The sequence below is a fragment of the Alosa pseudoharengus genome, unplaced genomic scaffold, assembly GCF_046254945.1.
Source record: "Alosa pseudoharengus isolate Yale_2024_CS ecotype anadromous, Long Island Sound unplaced genomic scaffold, YU_APseudo_1.1 YU_APseudo_1.1_scf_1, whole genome shotgun sequence".
Lineage (NCBI taxonomy): Eukaryota > Metazoa > Chordata > Actinopteri > Clupeiformes > Clupeidae > Alosa > Alosa pseudoharengus.
Window position 1 is genome coordinate 5,339,181 of NW_027468564.1, and position 22,089 is coordinate 5,361,269.

The window sequence follows — 22,089 nt, forward strand, 5'->3', positions numbered from 1 at the left end:
GACATTTTCCTCTGAAAAAATCATGAAAAATAGACCGAGCTAGATCTTGCGGCACTTGAGGCACTAAATTCAATAAGAGAGAAGGTATTGAATTTATTCTCCAATACAAAATCATTAAAAATAGGCTGAGCATAATTTCCCAAAACAAGCAGGTGTAGTCTGTTGATGGGGAGTCCCTAGATGTGTGAAGTGGTTTTGGAAGCACTGGGCTTAATAACAATGAAGCTATTGATTTTTTTTATGAAATAAAAATATATTATAAATAGGCTTAGCCAGCTTTTCCAAAATTAGCAGGTGTAGTATGTTAAAAGGGAGGCCCTAGATGTGTGTTGTGATTTTGGAAGCACTAGGCTCAATGAGAGTGAAGCTATTGCATTTTATCCCCAATAAAAATATATTATAAATAGGCTGAGCATAATTTACCAAAACAAGAAGGTGTATTATGTTGATAGGGAGGCCCTAGATGTGTGTGGTGATTTTGGAAGCACTATGCTCAAACAGATTGAAGCTATTAAATTTTCCCCCCAATAAATATATATTGTAAATTGTTTTTCCATAATTAGCAGGTGTAGTATGTTGCTAGAGAGGCCCTAGCTGTGTGTTTTGATTTTGGAAGCACTAGTCTCAATAACAGTGAAGCTATTGAATTTGTCCCCCATTAAAAATATATTATAAATAGAGCAAGTCAATTTTTCCCTAATTAGCAGGTGTAGTATGTTGCCACTGGGGTCCTATATGTGTGTTGTGATTTTGGAAGCAGTAGGCTCAATAACAGTGAAGCTATTGACCTTCCCCCCCATTACAAATATATTATAAATAGGGCTAGTCCATTTTTCCATAATTAGCTGCTGTAGTATGTTGCTTGGGAGGCCCTAGATGTGTGTTGTGATTTTGGAAGCAGTAGGCTCAATAACAGTGAAGCTATTGAATGTTTCCCCCATAAAAAATATATTTAAAATAGGGCGAGTCCGTTTTTCCATAATTAGCTGCTGTAGTATGTTGCTAGTGAGGCCCTAGATGTGTGTTGTGATTTTGAAAGTACTAGGCTCAATAACAGTGAAGCTATTGAATTTTCCCCCCATAAAAATATATTATAAAAAGGGCAAGTATTTTTTTCCCTAATTAGCAGTGTAGTATGTTGCTAGTGAGGCCCTAGATGTGTGTTGTGATTTTGAAAGTACTAGACTCAATAACAGTGAAGCTATTGAATTTTCCCCCCATAAAAATATATTATAAAAAGGGCAAGTATTTTTTTCCCTAATTAGCAGTGTAGTATGTTGCTTGGGAGGCCCTAGATGTGTGTTGTGATTTTGGAAGCATTAGGCTCAATAACAGTGAAGCTATTGAATGTTTCCCCCATAAAAAATATATTAAAAATAGGGCGAGTCCGTTTTATCATAATTAGCTGGTGTAGTATGTTGCTAGTGAGGCCCTATATGTGTGTTGTGATTTTGGAAGTACTAGGCTCAATAACAGTGAAGCTATTGAATTTTCCCCCCATTAAAAATATATTATAAATAGGGCTAGTCCATTTTTCCATAATTAGCTGCTGTAGTATGTTGCTTGGGAGGCCCTAGATGTGTGTTGTGATTTTGGAAGCACTGGGCTCAATGACAGTGAAGCTATTGAATTTTACCCCAAATAAAAATATATTATAAATAGGGTGAGTCCGTTTTTCCCGTAATTGGCAGGTGTAGTGTGTTGCTAGGGAAGCACTAGCTGTGTGCTATGATTTTGGAAGCACTAGGCTCAATAACAGTGAAGCTATTTAAATTTATTTGTATCCACTTTCGGTTTTGCCCTTTGTAGACGGTCCCTAGACGCTCGGCTGAAAGCAGAATGCTCACAGGGATGCGTTTTATTTATCCACATATGTACACGGTTCTTTCGGGTGAAAACCGGGTTGTAGCTTGTTGTACCTTGCTACGGTTAGATAGAACTCTCTATTATGCAATGAAAACGTTTCTCCTATGATTTATTGAACCGCAAAATGCGAATCATGCGAATCTGCCAATTTCTGTCTAACTTTACCGAAGTGCTCCAGAATTCACCCTTCGCTAAGCCACACCAGAGAATGTCTAATGCCACACCCGAAAACCGCCACAGGCCAATCGTGGCTTAGCAACCCGTCACTAGGCACGGGAGGTCTGACAAGCTTTCGAGTTTTGCTATGTTAAGCAAAAGTCGAATTTGCGTTTTGTTTCATTTGACTCTCCTGAATGAATGTAACAGGCATGGGGGACGAAAGAGATACCATTTAAGCTATGTACTTCCCACAACTTAACTATTTGACAACATATCATGAATGGTACTTCAAATAGGTTTTATTTTAAATAGATTGCTGATGGGTTATACATGTTATTTCACTGTGTCTTTACGTGGGTTAGGGCACCACACATCCAAATAAGTGCCCTTTATGACCCAAAGGCTTTCAGTCTCCATATGTTAAATAACTCATGAACGGTTTTGTTCAGAGCTGAAATTCCAACTGTATTTGACAGAGGGCAGATGTAGGTTGCTAGTGACAAAATATTAACTTTCAGTATGGTACGATGTCTTTGTTAATGACATTTAATTGAAAAGTCACGGTTCTCCCCCTATGTAATAGACGTGCAGGGTACTAAAGCTTGTCAGGCATAGCAACTGTAACTAAAGAGGGCGGGACTTAGCTAAGGGTGAATTCTAACTGAACTGCACAGACACAGGATAACAGAGTAGGCTATCTGAATTTGAAACACCTCTGATTCTCAAGACAGGCAGGCTACGAGATACAGGATAGCTAGAACAGAGAGGGAAGGGTTACAGGTCTTGCAACAGTATGTCATAACCAATTAAAAAGGACGATATATATAATTTATAATATGTGAACTGAAACTGGACAGGCCATAATAACCTCTGACTAGTTTAGGTTACTTATTGTTAAATTGCAATGTGAGCGGCAGCCAGCAGGGGAGGATACGTCACAAGATTATTTAAAAAGCAAATCTGCCCTGATTCTGATACCATGGCGGTATTAATTAAACCGTGGGGGGCCGCCATGCTGAAATAAACATAGAGGAAACACTGGGCTATAATATTAAAATACCATTTTTTAACAAACCTTCCCTAAATTCTAAAATGTATCAATGTGTAGGCCTATTCATGAGCTCATATCCTGAATAGCACCTAAGCATCTAACCTCTTTGAGAGTTAGGGACAACATGTGGGGACAATCTATATTAAATCAGTGCAAGTGAATTCTTTAACCAGCTGCTGACCAGAGTAGTGATCTGATCTGATGTTCTGTTCTTGATTTTTATTGATCAGGGCATTGTGTAAACAGTATATCTTCCATTTATTCATGTTATCTTTTGTTGTGTTCTTATGCAGGCTTGCTGATTGTAAACTCACAGATACGTCTTGTGAGATTGTGGCTTCAGTTCTACAGTCACCAAACTCCCTGCAACAGCTGGACTTGAGTGACAATGACCTTGGGGATTTTGGAGTTCAGCTCCTCTCTAAGGGACTGTCCAGTTCCAACTGCAAAATACAAACATTAAGGTGGGTGCAGACATTTCTTTGTAGTCTTTGTATCTTTGTCTGAAATGTCCTCATTAGTTAGAAGAACCATGACAACATAACAATGGAACATCAACTGGTCAGCGAAATGAAAAAGTAGCAATTATATCCTACCCTGATATCATTGTGCAGGTGTCATTCTACTTTTGAGCTTATTTGTGAAGCTTAAAATGTCTGAACTGATCAAATCTCTGTCATATTAGTTTATGATGAAGCAATATGGCACAAGTGAGAGTGGCGTTGGTAGCACATAATGCCATGCCTTTTATTCAGCCTTGTGCTGTAGGTAATCACAGTCATGGCAATATCTGTTACCAACTCCACTCTGACTCATGCCATATTGCTTTCATACAACAGTTTTAACTAGTTGAGTTAAAAGACATCAAAACGGTTTCTAACTAATTTATATATATTTTTTCATTGAACCTCCGCCCGAAAAATAGTTCCAGTAGTTCCAATCTCCACGGAGAGCCAAACGCAACACCGGAGAGCCAAGTTCAGGTTGAGAGAGACTATATGTGCTTGTGCACACAGTGATTTTGCAGAGCCCACTCGTTCATATTATGTCATATGCTGAATTGAACATTCACCCTACTCTACTTACTCCATTTTCTCTCTCAATAGCTGTCAAATGTGATGCTCACACTGGACAATTCAGAGCAAAAAGCGGAGTGTCGAAGTGCGGATGTCCTTAGATATCGCCACTCAGGGAATGTCTCTTGTCCAATCAGAAATTAAGAAATAGTTTAACCAGACCTATCTGTTGTAAAATAAAGAAATAACTTCAGATTAACACAATGTCACCAGTTGATGCATGTAAAAACAATGAAAAGGACATTCTCTCTCTCTCTCTCTCTCTCTGTGCGCATGGACTGAGTGAGTGGGCGGAGCCGGAGCGTCTGTGAGTGAACGCTGTGTGAGTGAGGCCGCTGTGCCTTTTCTTACCTGTCTTCTCTTTCTTACTTTTTCTATATTTTTTTCCTTTTGTTGTTTGTTTGTCTTGTATGTTTTTGGGTTTGTAGGGTTTGGGGTTAGTGGAGTGCGTGTGTTTTTGTGGTTTTACCTGGGCGTCAGCTCCTGGTTTGGAGTATGGCTGCCTCAGGTAACACTAGGGGAAAGTTTGTTTGTCTCACGCGGCGGCATGGTATAAAGATATCTTCTACCGCCAGCGTAGAAGAGTGTAGCCTGGCAGTAGGTGAAATAGTTGGGCATGACAAAGTTTTGTCTGCTGCTCGTATGAATCAAGCAATCGTTTTGTTCCTTGAGTCCGTGGAATTGGCCAACTTAGTGGTTGAACGCGGAGTAGAAATTGATGGTATTTTTACCTCAGTACTTCCTTTGCCTACCCCATCTAGGAAAGTAATCCTTTCAAACATACCACCTTTCATTAGTGATGACATTCTTGTCTAGTCTCTATCCCGCTACGGCAAATTAGTTTCCCCGATCAAGAAGATCACCATTTCCACGAAGTCCCCACTTTTAAAGCATGTGGTATCTTTTAAGCGATATGTTTACATGGTTTTAAACAACAACACAGATGATCTTGATTTGACTTTGAATATCCAGGTTGATGATTTTAATTATGTCATATATGTCACGAGTAATCTGATGAGATGTTTTGGTTGTGGTTTGACGGGTCACCTAGTGCGTGCCTGTCCAGAAAAGTGCACCAATACTACCGCCAATGTCAATGGTCTAAATGAGAATACTGGGGAGGGACAGGCTGCCAGTGATGAGGCGCCCACAAATGGTGGGGAGGCTGGGGTGGATGGTGATCAGTCACCAGGGGAAGGTTCTTCTAATGCGGATGCACCTGAAGTTAGACCATCAGATCAGGATGTGTCTGATTAGATAGTAAGGGACGTAAAAGAGGGGGCCGAGGCTGAAGCTCCAGAAAATAACGTTATGCATACTGATAACTCGCCGAATTCCAACGTACTAGATCTTTCGCAGGACGCTTGCGGGGAGGACAGTCAGATCATGGAAACAGAGGAAGTTCCCTTTAAAGTTCCAAAAGGTCTGAAGAGGGAAAGGGCTCATAAAAAGGCAAAAAAGAAAGATCTGGTTGTCGACGTTATTTCTACTAATGCAGAGAGCGAGGGGGAATTTTCTGATTGCAGCCTAAGGTGCAGTCTTCCCCAAAGCGGCTATACAGGACGCGAGTACACTGTGGATGATTTAAAAACGTTTCTGAAGCAGACTAAAAATGCTAGGTGTGTTCAAGTTGACGAATACTTTCCCGATGTTGAACAGTTCATCGCTAAAACGAAGCTGTATATGGCCGAAGGTAGCTTTACTAGGCAGGAGGTCTACCGTTTGAATAAATTTCTCACAAAGCTTAGAGCTCTGTTGAACGCTGATAGCCAGTCCACCCCAGCCGATGTCTTAGTAAATGACATTTCATTGAAAAGTCCCGGTTCTCCCCCTATGTAATAGACGTGCAGGGTGCTAAAGCTTGTCAGGCATAGCAACTGTAACTAAAGAGGGCGGGACAGCGAAGGGTGAATTCTAACTGAACTGCACAGAGACACAGGATAACGGACAGAGTAGGCTATCTGAATTTGAAACACCTCTGATTCTCAAGACAGAGTAGGCTATCTGAATTTGAAACACCTCTGATTCTCAAGACAGAGTAGGCTATCTGAATTTGAAACACCTCTGATTCTCAAGACAGAGTAGGCTATGAGACACAGGATAATGGTGGCTACAGGGAGGAAGTGGTTTACAAATAAAAAGGACGATATATTCGGATTCAATGTGTAAGAACATGTATTAAGAAAAGAGAAAGAGATAGATAAAATGAAAGAATGTGTATTGGCTATAATATTAAAATACCATTTTGTAAAACAAGTCTTCCCTAAAGCCTATGTAGGGAAGGGTTACAGGTCTTGCAACAGTATGTCATAACCAATTAAAAAGGACAATATATATATAATTTATAATATGTGAACTGAAACTGGACAGGCCATAATAACCTCTGACTAGTTTAGGCTACTTATTGTTAAATTGCAATGTGAGCGGCAGCCAGCAGGGGAGGATACGTCACAAGATTATTTAAAAAGCAAACGTGCGTCTGCTCTGATTCTGATACCATGGCGGTATCAATTAAACCGTGGGGGGCCGCCATGCTGAAATAAACATAGAGGAAACACTGGGCTATAATATTAAACAGTATATCTTCCATGTATTCATGTTATCTTTTGTTGTGTTCTTATGCAGGCTTGCTGATTGTAAACTCACAGATAGGTCTTGTGAGATTGTGGCTTCAGTTCTACAGTCACCAAACTCCCTGCAACAGCTGGACTTGAGTGACAATGACCTTGGGGATTTGGGAGTTCAGCTTCTCTCTAAGGGACTGTCCAGTTCCAACTGCAAAATACAAACATTAAGGTGGGTGCAGACATTTCTTTGTAGTCTTTGTATCTTTGTCTGAAATGTCCTCATTAGTTAGAAGAACCATGACAACATAACAATGGAACATCAACTGATCAGTGAAATGAAAAAGTAGCAATTAATATCCTACCCTGATATCATTGTCCAGGTGTCATTCTACTTTTGAGCTTATTTGTGAGGCTTAAAATGTCTGAACTGATCAAATCTCTGTCATATTAGTTTATGATGAAGCAATATGGCACAAGTGAGAGTGGCGTTGGTAGCACATAATGCCATGGCTTTTATTCAGCCTTGTGCTGTAGGTAATCACAGCCATGGCTATATCTGCTACCAACGCCACTCTGCCATATTGCTTTCATACAACAGTTCTGACTAGTTGAGTTAAAAGGCATCAAATTGTGTTTTCTAACGGTTTCTAACTAATAGAGAGAGCCAAGTTCAGGTTGAGAGAGGCTATATGTGCTTGTGCACACAGTGATTTTGCAGAGCCCACTCGTTCATATTATGTCATATGCTGAATTGAACAGTCACCCTACTCTACTTACTCCATTTTCTCACTCAATAGCTGTCAAATGTGATTCTCACACTGGACAATTCAGAGCAAAAAGCGGAGTGTCCAAGTGCGGATGTCCTTAGATATCGCCACTCAGGGAATGTCTCTTGTCCAGTCAGAAATGAAGAAATACTTTAGCCAGACCTATCTGTTGTAAAATAAACAAATAACTTCAGATTAACACAATGTCACCAGTTGTATGCATGTAAAAACAATGAAAAGGACATTCTCTCTCTCTCTCTCTCTCTCTCTCTCTCTCTCTCTCTGTCTCTCTGTCTGTCTCTCAGGCTCTCTGATTGTCTCATCTCAGAGAAGGGTTGTGGTTTTCTGGTTTCAACCCCCTTTCCCTCTCATCTAAAAGAACTGGATCTCAACTACAATTATCCTGGAGAATCAGGACTGACGCTGTTATCTGCTAGACTGGAGGATCCTGTCTGTAAACTGGAGATACTGAAGTATGTTCAGAAAGAAACCCTAGTGTTGCACATTAGACATTGTCTCCATTGTGGAGACCATAGTTATTTCTTTATACCGAGTGTACTGGCCTATTTTCAAATGTGTATTATAATAGCTGCATCCACAATCCAATGCAAATATTTAGAGATGCGTTCAAAGATAGTTTAGAGGTGTGTTGCAAACATAGCTGAAAGTTATGCTTTCAACACTCTGCTTTCTGTTTGTCTTGAGTTCTGTGCGAACATTTCTGAACACTCAGTGGAGCTGGAAAGAGTTACTGTTAAAATGGACTCTTTGCACCAAATTGTATTAAATCTTACTGTTCAGAGAAAGCATATTTGCCACAAACATTTACCACTGTTTGTTGAATTTGAATGCCTCTCAGATTCCAGGCTGTGAGATTAACAGAAAGACAAGGAGATGAGCAGACAGACAGGGAACAGAAATGCTATTTTCTGACTGTCTGACAGAGAGGCTATTAATTCTGTATATCAGGACACCTATGAAGTAGATCAAATTTAACCAAGTTAAAGGTACTCTAAGTGATGTTGGGTAATGTCACTTCTGTTGAAGTTCAAACAAAACAGAGAGCTGTTTTGGTCCCTGATCATGCATTAAATAATGGAGTTTCACTGCTGGAAAGTGCATTTGTTATTCAGAGGGAGTCCTCAGGTTGCTCACTAACTCTAATCTAAGTACAGGACAGACAGTGTCGGGGTTGTTTACTTCATGATTGTCTCCTTCTGAGAACTAGAGGGGTCTTGAGGCGTCACCTTGGATGCCTTTGTATGCGATTAAGACAGCTGGAAAGAGAGTTACTTCATTACTTTATATCAGGAAAAACATGTACGGCAGCAGGCTATTTTCTGTGGGATAATAAATCACATTTCACAGGTGGCACAATCAGAAAAAGAGCAGCGTTGAGATCTGTCAAATGGTACGTGTGTGTGACATTTTGTTTTTCTTACAGAACTGACCACGCTTCTTTAGACAGAGCACGACCACGCTTGCTGAGATGTAAGTTAATTGTTTATTTAGTATTTCTGATCATTCACATGTTTTAGCTTGGAATGTGTGTATGGGAGTCTTGTAGCTGTGTGTGTGTGTGTATTTTGTAAAACATGACATGCCACAAAATAGTCTGTGTGGGTGTTATAGTATGGTGTGCTTGAAAGTGTGTGTGTGTGTGTGTGTGTGATGTGAGCAGAAGTATGTGTGTGTTTCTGTGTGAGCGGAAGTGTGTGTGTGATGTGAGCAGAAGTGTGTGTGTGTGTGTGTGTGTGTGTGTGATAGCAAGGTTTGCTAACCTGTGTGAATGTTTGTGTTTGTGTGTGTGTATGTTAAAGCATTGTGTGTACAGGGTTTCCGTTGTCCGGTAATTACCGGACATTGGCCGGAAAAAAAATGAAATGTCCGACAAAATTAAATCTTTCCGGTCAAATTGTCCGTTTGAAATTGGCTAACAATCCCGTCCCCTAATGCAATCTGAATTTGAGAATAAGCCTTAATATGTAAGCCTATATTATACGTCCTCTGGCTATGTTTTTAAATGAACAGGCTCTACCGTTTGAAAAGTAAGCTATTAAACAACACGCATAGCCTATGCTGCATTTCAAATAGTTAACGTCCATGTTAAACAATGAACAAATGAGTGAGGCGGTTCAAACATGGCCAGGCCCAGGCAGACTAGCCTTAAAAGTTTTTTCAGAGGCCAGACGCGATGGATGATGATAAATTGGTAACGTCTGAAGCCTCAGATGTCCGGTCAACTCCACCACCACCAGATAAAAAGCATACGTGTCGGGTGTATCTTTCGGAATCAGTGACATTGGAAGTGGAGTTGCGTGGGGTGCGGCCGCTCCAAGACACTATCATTCTCCATGTAGCTTACACTGGACATGCAAAGTGTTCTTTACCCAAAGCATACAGTAGGCCTATGCGTTGTCTGTCTATGATCTGCAGGGTTAGGGCCTCCTCGACGAGGAGATTGCTAGTCCGCGGATAATTTCCGGCACAATTAAACATTCATTTATCATTGAACCGCGGACGAAAGAAAAAGAAACTAAACATTTCCCAGAATTGGAAACATTTCTTAATTTATTGTTATCAAATAAAGAGGCATAGCATTAGGGGGTAGTGGTGTGAGCGCTCATTCTTGTGTGTGTGCGCATCTGTGTAAGTTAAAGTCACCCTGGCGATAACGTGGGTAGCAGCAACAAACAACGTAGCCTTTTTAAAACAACGAACGAAGCGGACTCTTGCTGTCCATGAAAAGATACTGGCTAGATCTTGTTAGGCATGTTTAAGTTAGGCTAATGAACATGTTACATTCTATACAGCCTGTTTATGTAATTCTTTAAGCTACATAGCCTGTCTCCATCAATTTGACTAATTAAGAAGCGATAATAGGATATTTGACCGGCATATCATCAAAATGTCCGGAAAACGAAACCTCTGCCGGTCACTTTGACCGGCACAATTTTTTTCTAGCGGAAACTCTGGTGTGTAGCTATTTTGTGTGTGTGTTTAGTGTGTCTGTGTGTGTGTGTGATGTGACCAGAAATGTGTGTGTTTCTGTGTGTGTGTGTGATGTGAGCAGATGTGTGTTTGTGTGTGTTAATGTGAGAAGTGTGTGATGTGAGTAGAAGTGTGTGTGTGTGTGTGATGGGAGCAGAAGTGTGTGTGTGTGTGTGTGTGTGTGTGTGTGTGTGATGGGAGCAGAAGTATGTGTGTGATGAGATGTGAGTAGAAGTGTGTGTGTGTGTGTGATGTGAGCAGAAGTGTGTGTGTGTGATAGGAGCAGAAGTGTGTGTGTGATGTGAGCAGAAGTGTGTGTGTGTGTGTGATAGGAGCAGAAGTGTGTGTGTAATGTGATGTGAGTAGAAGTGTGTGTGTGTGTGTGTGTGATAGAAGCAGAAGTGTATGTGTGTGTGTGTGTGAGAGGATGTGTGTGTGTGTGTGTGATGTGAGCGGAAGTGTGTGTGTGTGATGTGAACAGAAGTGTGTGTGTGTGTGTGTTTCTGTTTCTGTGTGAGAGGGTGTGTGTGTGTTTATGTTTCTGTGTGAGAGGGTGTGTGTGTGTTTATGTCTATGTCTCAGTGTGTGTGTGTAATGTTAGCAGACGTGTATGTGAGCAGAAGTGTTTGTGTGATGTGAGCAGAAGTGTGTCTGTGTTGTCATGTTTCTCTCTCTGTATATGTGTGTGTATGTGTGTGTGATCTCATGTTCTATCTCTGTATGTGTGTGTGTCTTTGTGTGTTCTCATGTTCTCTTCTCTCGTCTGCAGATGCCTGTGTGTGTGTGTTTGTGTTTATTTGGTGTGTGTGTTTTCATGTTCTCTCTCTGTGTATGTGTGTGTTCAGTTCAGTTCAGTTCAGTTAACTTTATTGTCCCAAAGGGAAACTTGTCTCGCAGTCAGGTACACATATAAATAGCATAAGATACACAAAGACACAAGATGGGGTAAAAGACACAGGTTAATATCAGTTAAGAAGGTTCAGAAAGAAAATAAGAAAGAAAGAAACTGTCTTATCAGTCTACGTTCCTGACAGATGCTCATCAGAATCGTTTCTGTGCAATAAAGCAAAATTGTGCAAATTTAGCAGGCGTATTGCACTAGGAATAAAAGAGTTTTTTGTCCTATTGGACTTATAAAATGGGACTCTTAGTCTCCGGCCTGATGGAAGACCTTCAAATGAACAGTGAAGGGGATGATTTTTACAGTCCAGTATAGAACTTGCCTTCTGGATGACCTGCTTCTCATAAATGGTCAGCAAGGACAACTGTGGACAGCCAATCAACTTCCCAGCCACCTTCACAATGTGGCTAAGATTGTTTTTGTCCCTAAGACTGATGCCTCCATACCAGGCAATAAAAGAAAAAGTGAGAACAGATTCTATAAAAGATTTGTAAAATAAAGACAGCATAACCTTATCCACATTAAACAAATTGAGCTTCCTAAGGAAGTACAACCGTTGTTGTCCCTTCTTGCAAATAGCCTCGGTATTTATATCAAATTTGAGCTTGTTGTCTAACATTGTCCCGAGATATTTATACTGGTCAACCATCTCTATGCAGCTTCCATTTATATAAGTCAGTGGTGGAGAACAGGATTGGTTTCTTCTAAAATCAATGACCATATCTTTTGTCTTTGAGATGTTTAACTGAAGAAAAGACTTGTCACACCAACTGACAAACTCATCAACCACTGGCCCATGCTGGGATTCATGTTTATGCAGTAAACTCACAATGACTGTGTCATCAGCAAATTTCAGGATATGCCTATTTATATGCTGACTTCTACAGTCATTGGTGTAGAGGATGTAGAGCAGAGGGGAAAGTACACAACCCTGCGGAGAGCCAGTGGAAGAGACGCGCCTTTCTGAAAGACAACCATTGACCTTTACTCTCTGTGATCTGTTGGTTAAAAAATCCATAATCCAACCCACAAGATTATTCTCAAGATTAAATTCTGATACTAGTTTTCTAACTAAAACATGTGGCTGGATAGTATTAAAAGCAGAAGAAAAGTCCAGAAACAAGAGCCTGGCATGTGTGCCAGGACCTTCCAAATGACTGTACAGGAGGTTAAGTAGTGTAATTTGGGCATCCTCTACCCCCCTATTAGCCCTATATGCAAACTGCATAGGATCCAAGGCCTCACCCACCCTTAACAACAACAACCATTTCACTATCTTTTCAAATGACTTCATGACCAGTGAGGTCAGTGCCACTGGTCTGAAGTCATTTAAAGTCTTTATAGTGTTGCCTTTTGGCACTGGGATTATAGTAGATTCCTTCCATATCTTTGGAACCCTTCTCTGTTTTAAAGACATTCTAAAAATATCAGTGAACACCCCACAGAGCTGTTCTGAACAGCACTTTAGCAATCTCCCAGTAATCCCATCTGGTCCTGGACTTTTATTGACCTTATTTCTTTTGAGTACTGACCTTACGTCTTCCTGTGTAATTAAAAATGTACATGTAGTGGACTTTACCAGCGATTGCTCATCGGTTAATTTTTGAAGTTCATCTGAAAAGTCATGAATGTCAAAACGTGAATAAAAAGTGTTTAATGCTTCAGAAATATCTCTATCACTCTCATAAGCTGGGATATGGACTGGCTTGTTTTGTGTTCTATGCAGGCCTGTCATTCTCTTGACACCTTCCCATGCTGCCTTCAAGTTATTGCTGCCCAGTCTCCCCTCTATCTTACTTTTATATTGTAATTTAGCTTTCTTGATTTCTGATCTGACCTCTTTTATTGCCTCTCTTTTTTCACCCTCATCCCCTTTGTGAAAAGCGCTATGTTTTTTCCTTAACACTTGTTTCATGGATTGAGTGACCCATGGCTTGTTATTCGCATACACTTTTACATGCTTTTTTGGAATAACAGTATCCTCACAGAAAGAGACATAACAGCATACGGTGTCAGCCAGTTCATCAATATTTAAAGCAGAGTCCATGAAAACAGTCCAATCTGTGCAATCAAAACAGCCCTGTAATTGGGAAACAGACTCATCATTCCAGACCTTGATCTCTCTGGTTTTTACTTTCTCCCTCTTAAGCACAGGTCTATACCTAGGAGTGAGATGCATTGTGATCGGAGAAACCGAGAGGGGGCCGAGGGGAGGCCTTGTAAGCCTCCTTAATTGAGCCATAGCACAGATCTAGAGTCTTATTTTTCCTAGTTGGGCATGTGACATATTGATAGAGGTTGAGACTTTTGCTCAGTTTGCAGTTATTGAAATCTCCCATAAGGAGACACGGGGCATCCGGAGAAAGAGATTGAAGTCTTTGAATCACCGTATGGATAGTATCAGCAGCAGTTTGTGTATTGGCTTTGGGGTGTATGTATACTACAGTCACAAATATTTGGGGGAACTCCCTTGGGAGATAAAATGGGCGAACAGAGACAGACAACAGTTCGATGTCAGCTGTGCATATTAATTCCCTGACAGTGATGTTGTTACACCACCTCTGGTTTATATACACACACACACCGCCACCTTGGGATTTTCCCGTAGATGTAGCGTCCCTGTCCAACCTGAAAGGCGCCCCAAAGCCGCTGATTGATAAGTCCGCATCGTTATCTCTAGATGACAGCCACGTCTCACTGAAGGCCATAATACAGGCGTTCCTGTATTCGTGTAAGTAATTCGAGTTAGCGTGCAGCTCATCGATTTTGTTTCTGAGCGACTGAACGTTCGCAAGTATTATGGATGGGAGCGGAATGCGCCGCAATGTTTGGCGTTTTAGCCTGAGTCGGACGCCACCCCTCCTTCCTCGTTTCCTCGCGTTGCGAAAGTATTTTCCATAGTTTCCAAAAGACTTGTTCCTAGAGATCTCGGTCAGAATATCCTCAGTCACAAGTGGGTCCAAATATAAATCCCCTCTGCTCGGATTGTCCCAACGCATTAAACATTCCCGAGAGTATATCCTTACCGGCTCGTGTAGCTGATCCCGTGCGCCTTGGACATGATAGATCCATAAAGTCCATAAAATCCATAGAATGACAATATAAAGTATCTCCATAATGACTGGTTGAATGAGCAATCACATTTAGTCCGAAGATTTGGATAAGACAGGATACAACTTCTAGAACAAACAAGACGCGGACAGACAAACACACCTGCTGCTGGTCGCTACAAGAGCAGCGCCCCTCGTCTCGAACGATGTACGTGTGTTCTCATGTTCTCTCTCTGTATATGTGTGTATGTTCTCATGTTCTCTGTGTGTGTGTGTACAGTGGGTCCCTGTTAAGTTTGGATGGGTTCCTTCAGGAATCCCGATCCCCATTTTCTCGGCAGAAATGGCACAAACTGCAGTTGACACAAACAACCACAAGGTGTCACTTTGGAGTTCTGCCACTACTATTTTTGATGCGATCTGACTTACTGCTTCTCTGATGCAGTTTCCAAGTCAGTAGAACAATCAGAGAAAGCTGAGCCATTACCAAACATATATGATAATACAATAGCGTGAGTTTATATATCTTATACCCTATTTGTCACGGTTACTTATAGATTTGATAGTGTAACGATAAGCGCATGAGACTTTCAACGGGGGCACGGGAACTTAAATTGATCACGGTAGTTTAAGCTTACACTTGACAAAACATTCTAATATGAAAATGTAGATGCAATTGTTGTAAGATGGTGCAGCTTAAGAAAGCACAGTGCGCAGGGATGGAGAGAGAGAAAGCAGAGGGGATATGTGTGTTAGAACTTAGATGCGTGTGGGAAAAGTAGACGTGCTGTTTAGACTGGAGCGAGTCATATTCAAAATAATGCAAAAAATAAATCTGCAGATAAAACCAATTATCCTCATTCATTGCAACCGCAGCATGCCTGCTTGCCGACGTTCAAAAGAAAAAGATATCAAAACACCTTTTGCGTTTGAATGTAGCACGATTTTTTTTTTAAACAGCTAGACAAATGATTTAGCTAATTGATTATAGCCTGTACACCAGCAATTGTTGAACATTTACCTGTACAAGTACATTGACAGTAGCCCAGCCTAACAAGCATTTTGCATGTTGTAGGCCTACTGTAGAAATTTCACTTAAATTGCAACCGCAACATGCCTGCTTGCCGACGTTCAAACGACAACGAAAAAGATATCAAAGCAACAAGTGTTTTTTCTTTTCTTTTTGAGCACGTCCGAATCCCAGGACATAACGCACTGGACCTTATAATAGGCTCGAGATATAATTCCAAAGGGGGCAGATAGGGGCCAACTGCACTTAACACTTAAAAAGATTGAACGAAGCTTCCCGAAATTTGAAATTGCGATCAGTGACTGGCATCGGGTGAACGAAACTTTTCCAAGTTGAACAGGCTATTAAAAACTATTTGCGCACCTCAATGTCACAGGAAAGACTGGGCTCTCCCTTCTATGAATTGAAAAAGACGTTATGCTACCTGCAAACTGGCCTATGATTTCATTGCTGAGTTTGCGGCAAAGCAAGATATGGCGAGTCAGTGTCATTTATTTCATGCCCAATTAATTTCCCCTGTTAAAGTTTTCGCCTTTGTTACACTATTTGGTTTCGTGATGTAGCCATATGTGATAAACACCATATGGCCAAATATGTGACTCAGCTAATGTTATAGGCTATACAATTTCCCCTCTTAAAGACAAGCTGGTGTAGCTTATTAGACTAGGCTACTATTAAAATGCACCGACGGTAGCCTTGGCTATGTGTAAAGTAAGCTATCGCATGATGTCATGCACGTAAGTTCATGCATCTGTCAAGTTCGCACAGGGTCTCGCACCCCCTTGCGACGGCCCTGCAGCTCCTCCTAAGATAGCGAGGAAAAAGTTAAAATACGCGATAAACCCGGGAAAAGTTGACAGGTTTGTTTCGGTCCCGGTGATTATTTGTGAAATTGTGCAAACGACAGCCTTTTCAAGGCATTTCAAGGAAGGAGTCGTAGCATGCAAGCTCCCAAATTGACCCAGTAGCCTACAGAAGGCATCAATAGCCTAAATTGTTGGGACTGGGGAGGGTCATGCGTTTTTTCTCAATCACTTTGGAGGGTCATAGAAAAATTTCTTGCTGGCGAGGGAGGGTCACGTCTTTTTTGACTAAAGCTCCCAAAACTCCTCCGGTAGCCCCTTAAATAAATTATGAACAGTCCCTAATTGATTATAGCCTGTAGGCCTACACCAGCAATTGTTGAACATTTACCTGTACAGGACAGTAGCCCAGCCTAACAAGCAGATGTTGCAAAAGACATCAAAAGACGCAATTAATCAGAAATAAATAATGTAATCTGCATCGCTTTATTGAACAAACTGCAAGCAACAAGAGGGTTGAGTTCGCTGTGAGGCCAAACCCAAGAGCAGAGCCTATCTGTTAAGGCACTCGATAGGTTATAACGAGCTGTGTGCGCCTGGAAAGACAATAGATGCTTTCTGAATAGCACAGTGAAGACAGCTCTGGTCATCCCATACCCTCCCCCCACTTCCTGTAGCCTACCATTATGACTTGTTGCCGTTTTGGGAGTTGGGACATTAAGCTTTTTCACGTTAAGCCCCCCTCCCCCACCCCTTCTTTCACAAGCAGTGTGGAGCGCGGGGCACAAAGTAACACTTTTTGGTAGACAAAGGAGGGTTCTCCGCGCTTCTGTCGTTTGGCCACAATCCGTTGCAACCAGGCCAGGACAGATATTTTAGAGAGAAGGAGAGACACCGGTGCAGCTCAGATGTCTTCTTAATTTTCTTTATTCTTTAGTAGAAGGTGCAGAACATTATTAAACTTTGACTAACGTTTCGATGTGTCGATGTTTTTGACTAACGAACATCTAAACGTTAGTCAAAGTTTAATAATGTTCTGCACCTTTTACTAAAGAATAAAGAACATTAAGAAGACATCTGAGCTGCACCGGCGTCTCTCCTTCTCTAACACTTTTTGGCTTTGGCTAAATATTTCTAAAATCATTTGAGTTTCACTAGTCACATGTTTTAACAAGCAACACTTGTTATTGAACTAATAACAGACGTGTGTCGAAAATTGACTGTATTTTCCATATGGAGAAATAACATATGCAGAGTCTAACCAAGGTCAATCTTGCCAAAAAAGCCCTCAAACCTGAAAACACATGAGGCAAAAGTGCAAAACATCACAAAACTAACTAAACTAACACGCGCATATTTTTGTATTGCAATCATTGTAGCCTACAGTTGTAACAGCGCGTAACAGTCGTTTTACTCCCCGGATGCGCTCATTATAAAGAACGTTTAACGTGTCCCAAAAACAGCTATCAATTAATCACCAAATGTCTTATAAACAAGTATTGCCAGGAGCAACACCTTTCAAAAAATGATAACAATAGGCCTAGGCCTTTATATGGCTCTGCTCCTGCCTAGATTCGAACTCAGAACTGCCTGAAAGTTGCAGACCTGTTCTGGAAATACGTGCATTAACCCACTCGACCGTCAGACAACGCTATCTGCTTCGAGTAGGCCTATTGGGTAGGACTGTAGCCTACACTGGTTGTAGACCGTCTTGAGTGACCAAATTCGTTTTTCTTTGTCATATGAATGCTGTCATTTTGTTAACATTACTGTAGGAGATGCTGTAGGCAAAGTCTATATTTCAACCTCGTTAGTGTAGTAAAAAAAATCAGAACTATTCACAAGGTTTCTGGGCAGCATATTTATGTTCTGTTAGATAGATAGATAGATAGATAGATAGATAGATAGATAGATACTTTATTGATCCCCAGGGGAAATTCAAGGTCTCAGCAGCATACATACAACACAACCACATTCTTTAACATCAGAAAGAGTAATAAAGTATATAATATAAAAACACAACTAAGCAATAAGGACAGTAGAAGATAAAGAATGCTAAATATACTAAAATACAAATTACATAACTAACACTTAATGCAATATATAAAAAAAATATATATATATATAAACAAATTACAAAATACAAATTATACTAACACTTAATCTAAGTCATTCTAGAAACAGTATCCACATAGTGGTGATTAATCAATCAGAGGCGCTTGCAATGACTGAGGCAGGGACTGAGCCTGTGATTCTCTGTGCATAGTAAGATATGGTAAGGTGCTCTAGGTGCTCTGTGCGAATGAGTGTCATGGTGGTAGTGCAATGGTGATAGTGCAAATGAGTAAGTCCAACAGTGCAGCAGTGCAGAAGTAAAGTAAGGTAAAACCTATATATCTATATATTTAACTATTTAAGAAAATGTATAAGTGTGGCCACAGTTCGGCTGTGGCATGGAGGGGGGGGGGGGGTTATGCATATGTGCTAATGTGCTAATATAGCACGCAAACAGTGAGGCATAAAGACAGTGATACAAGTGGCTAGTGGACAGACAGTACCAAACATGGAGCGGGTGAAGAGGCAGACAGACTATGCAGAGAAGTCTATCTCTCCTCTTCCCTTAAGTGAGGCATTAAACAGTTCAATGGCCCTGGGGACAAATGACTTTCTCAGTCTGTCCGTTGTGCAAGGCAGTGAGCGAAGTCTCCAGCTGATCGATCAGGCTCTTCTGCTTAACAATGGTGCTGTGGAGTGGGTGACACTCATTGTCCAAGATGTTGATCAGTTTGTTCAGGGTCCTTTTGTCAGATAGTGAAGTGATGCACTCCAGTTCAGCTCCCACTACAGAGCCAGCTTTCCTTACCAGCCCGTCAATTCGCCCCGCATCCTTCTTCCTTGTGCTTCCTCCCCAACCCACCACTGCATAGGAGAGGACACTGGCAACAACAGACTGGTAGAACATCCTGAGGAGCTTACTGCACACATTGAAGGACCGCAGCCTCCTCAGGAAGTACAGCCTGCTCTGCCCTTTCTTGTAGCAAGCAAACTTCTCATGACTACCGACAAAGTAGCCTACTGCCAGCTGACGAAGCTGTCATTTTAAAACATTACTGAGAGACAGACACTGTACAATCAAGAAATCTTGCCACTGAATTCAAAACTATGTTTAACATTATGTACAAAGCTTAGGCTACAGTGGACTAGCATGTTGCAGGGGCTGCTAAAAACACAGAGAAACGCACTGAAAACTCGGCCAATCACAGCCCTTGCTGTCTGGTTCGACAGTGGAACTCCACAGCGGACTATGCTGCCCCCAAGCGGCTGCAGTTGTACTTACATTTCACCATTCACCATGATCGTGAATGAAGTGTCAATTTTTAACTGGGACCCACTGTAGGTGTGTGTGTGTGTGTGTGTGTGTTCTCATGTTCTCTCCTCTCCTCATGTCTGCAGGGTAGTGGTGTGTGTGTGTGTGTGTGATGGTAGGGTAGTGGTGTGTGTGTGTGTATGCTGGTAGGGTAGTGGTGTGTGTGTGGGTGTACTGGTAGGGTAGTTGTGTGTGTGTGTCCTGGTAGGGTATGTATGAGTGTGTGTGTGTGTGTGTGTGTGTGTGTGTGTGTACTGGTAGGGTAGTGGTGTATGTGTGTGCTGGTACGGCAGTGGTTTGTGTGTGTGTGGGTAGGGTAGTGGTGTGTATGGGTGTGTATATGTGTGTGTGTGTGTGTGCTGGTAGGGTAGTGGTGTGTGTGTGTCTATATATGTGTGTGTGCTGGTAGGGTAGTGGTGTGTGTGTGTGTGCTGGTAGGGTAGTGGTTTGTGTATATGTGTGTGTTTACTGGTAGGGTATTGGTGTATGTGTGGATAGGGTAGTGGCGTGTATGTGTGTGTGTGCTGGTACGGTAGTGGTGTGTGTGTGTGTGTGTGTGCAGGTAGGGTAGTGGTGTGTGTGTGTGTTTGCGCTGGTAGGGTAGTGGTGTGTGTGTGTGAGCTGGTAGGGTAGTGGTGTATTTGTGTGCTGGTAGGGTAGTGGTGTGTGTGTGTGTGCTGGTAGGGTAGTGGTGTGTGTGTTTGTGTGTTGTCATGGTTTGTTTGTGTGTGTGTGTGTGTGTACTGGTAGGATAGTGGTGTGCGTGTGTGTACTGGTAGGATAGTGGTGTGTGTGTGTGTGCTGGTAGGGCAGTGGTGTGTGTGTTTGTGCTGGTAGGGTAGTGGTGTGTGTGTGTGTGTGTGTTTGTGCTGGTAGGATAGTGGTGTGTGTGTGTGTGTGTGTTTGTGTTTGTGTATGTGTGTGTATGTGTACTGGTAGGGTAGTGGTGTGTGTGTGTGTGTGTGTGCGCTGGTAGGGTATGTATGAGTGTGTGTGTGTGTACTGGTAGTGGTGTGTGTGTTTGTACTGTTCTCTCTCTGTATGTGTGTGCGTGTGTGGTCTCATGTTCTCTGTGTGTGTGTGTGATGTGAGCAGAAGTGTGTGTGTGTGTGTGTGTGTGGTCTCATATTCTCTGTATATGTGTGTGTGTGTTCTCATGTTATCACTGTGTGTGTGTGTGTGTGTTCTCATGTTCTCTCCTCTCTTGTCTGCAGATGCCTGTGATCTCACACTGGACCCAAACACAGCACACAGAGATCTCTCTCTCTCTGAGGGGAACAGAAAGGTGACACGTGTGGATAAGCAGCAGCCGTATCCTGATCACCCAGAGAGATTTGACTCCATTTATCAGGTGTTGTGTAGAGAGGGTCTGACTGGACGCTGCTACTGGGAGGCTGAGTGGAGTGGAGATGATGGAGCTCGTATATCTGTGGCCTATAAAAGCATCAAGAGGAAAGGGGACAGTGATGACGTCATAATGGGATGGAATGCCAAGTCCTGGAGTCTGTGGTGCTCTGATCACAGTTACTATGTCCAGCACAATAATAAACGCACTGACATACCTGCCCCCTCCTCCGGCTCCAGAACAGTAGGAGTTTACCTGGACTGGCCGGCCGGCACTCTGTCCTTCTACAGCGTCTCCACTAACACACTCACCCACCTGCACACGTTCCACTCCACATTCACTGAGCCCCTCTATCCAGGGTTTTGGGTTTATTATTTATATTCTGGCTCCTCAGTGTCCCTGCGCAAGATCACATGAGCTCGTCCTCCAACAGGTACATCCACCCTTTTCTCTCTCTCTCTCTCTCTCCCTCTCTACCCTTAGTCTCTGTCCCCCTCCCTTCTTTTCTCTTCCTCTCTCTCTCTCTGTCTCTCATTCTCCTCCATTTTCAGATGTGTGTGTGTGTGTGTGTGTGTGGTTTGTATGACACTGTAACGTAATACAGGCTTGTAGGCACAAGAAGCTCTTTTACAAACAGTAAAGATTACATTATTTTTGCTTTGCATCAGATTTAATGTTGCCCACTGGCATATCACACACATCAAGCTAATATTTTTGAAGTTGTGTGTGTGTATGTGTGGTTTATATGACACTGGTGTCTATTTAACTAACTGCCAAAATTCAGACTTAAATTCATCAAGTCAAGACTCTGTGTAACATTCCGCAGTAACTACGTAACCGTAGCAACATCCATTCTGTTGATCTGTGGCCCTGGCAGTGGAGCAGGGCTTGTTACTATGGCAATAGCTTCAGCTTTGGCCCATAGACTGTATAAAGAACTGCAGGAACACCAGTCACACACACTCCTGTTCATACACATGTATGTATGTATATTCAATTATAGACTACCGTTTAATGAAACTAAACAAATGCTGATATTGCTTTCTTTATATTATGCTCTTTCCCTAAAATGTATAGTATAGTTATTTGCTGAATTATCTTTGAAAAATGATTTGC

General features: G+C 41.8%; 1 protein-coding gene across 1 annotated transcript in view; it reads left to right on the plus strand.

The window, feature by feature from the left end:
* LOC143115090 (NACHT, LRR and PYD domains-containing protein 12-like) overlaps nt 1-21,710 on the plus strand; it is a 44,140-nt gene extending 22,430 nt beyond the window's left edge. Inside the window, exons 9-13 of the mRNA XM_076277000.1 lie at nt 3,370-3,540; nt 6,778-6,948; nt 7,792-7,959; nt 8,931-8,977; nt 20,843-21,710. Of these exons, the coding sequence (XP_076133115.1) occupies nt 3,370-3,540; nt 6,778-6,948; nt 7,792-7,959; nt 8,931-8,977; nt 20,843-21,390 (1,105 nt within the window). The 3' untranslated portion in view covers nt 21,391-21,710. The remainder of the gene's footprint in view (nt 1-3,369; nt 3,541-6,777; nt 6,949-7,791; nt 7,960-8,930; nt 8,978-20,842) is intronic.
* Nucleotides 21,711-22,089: the final 379 nt, after the last annotated feature.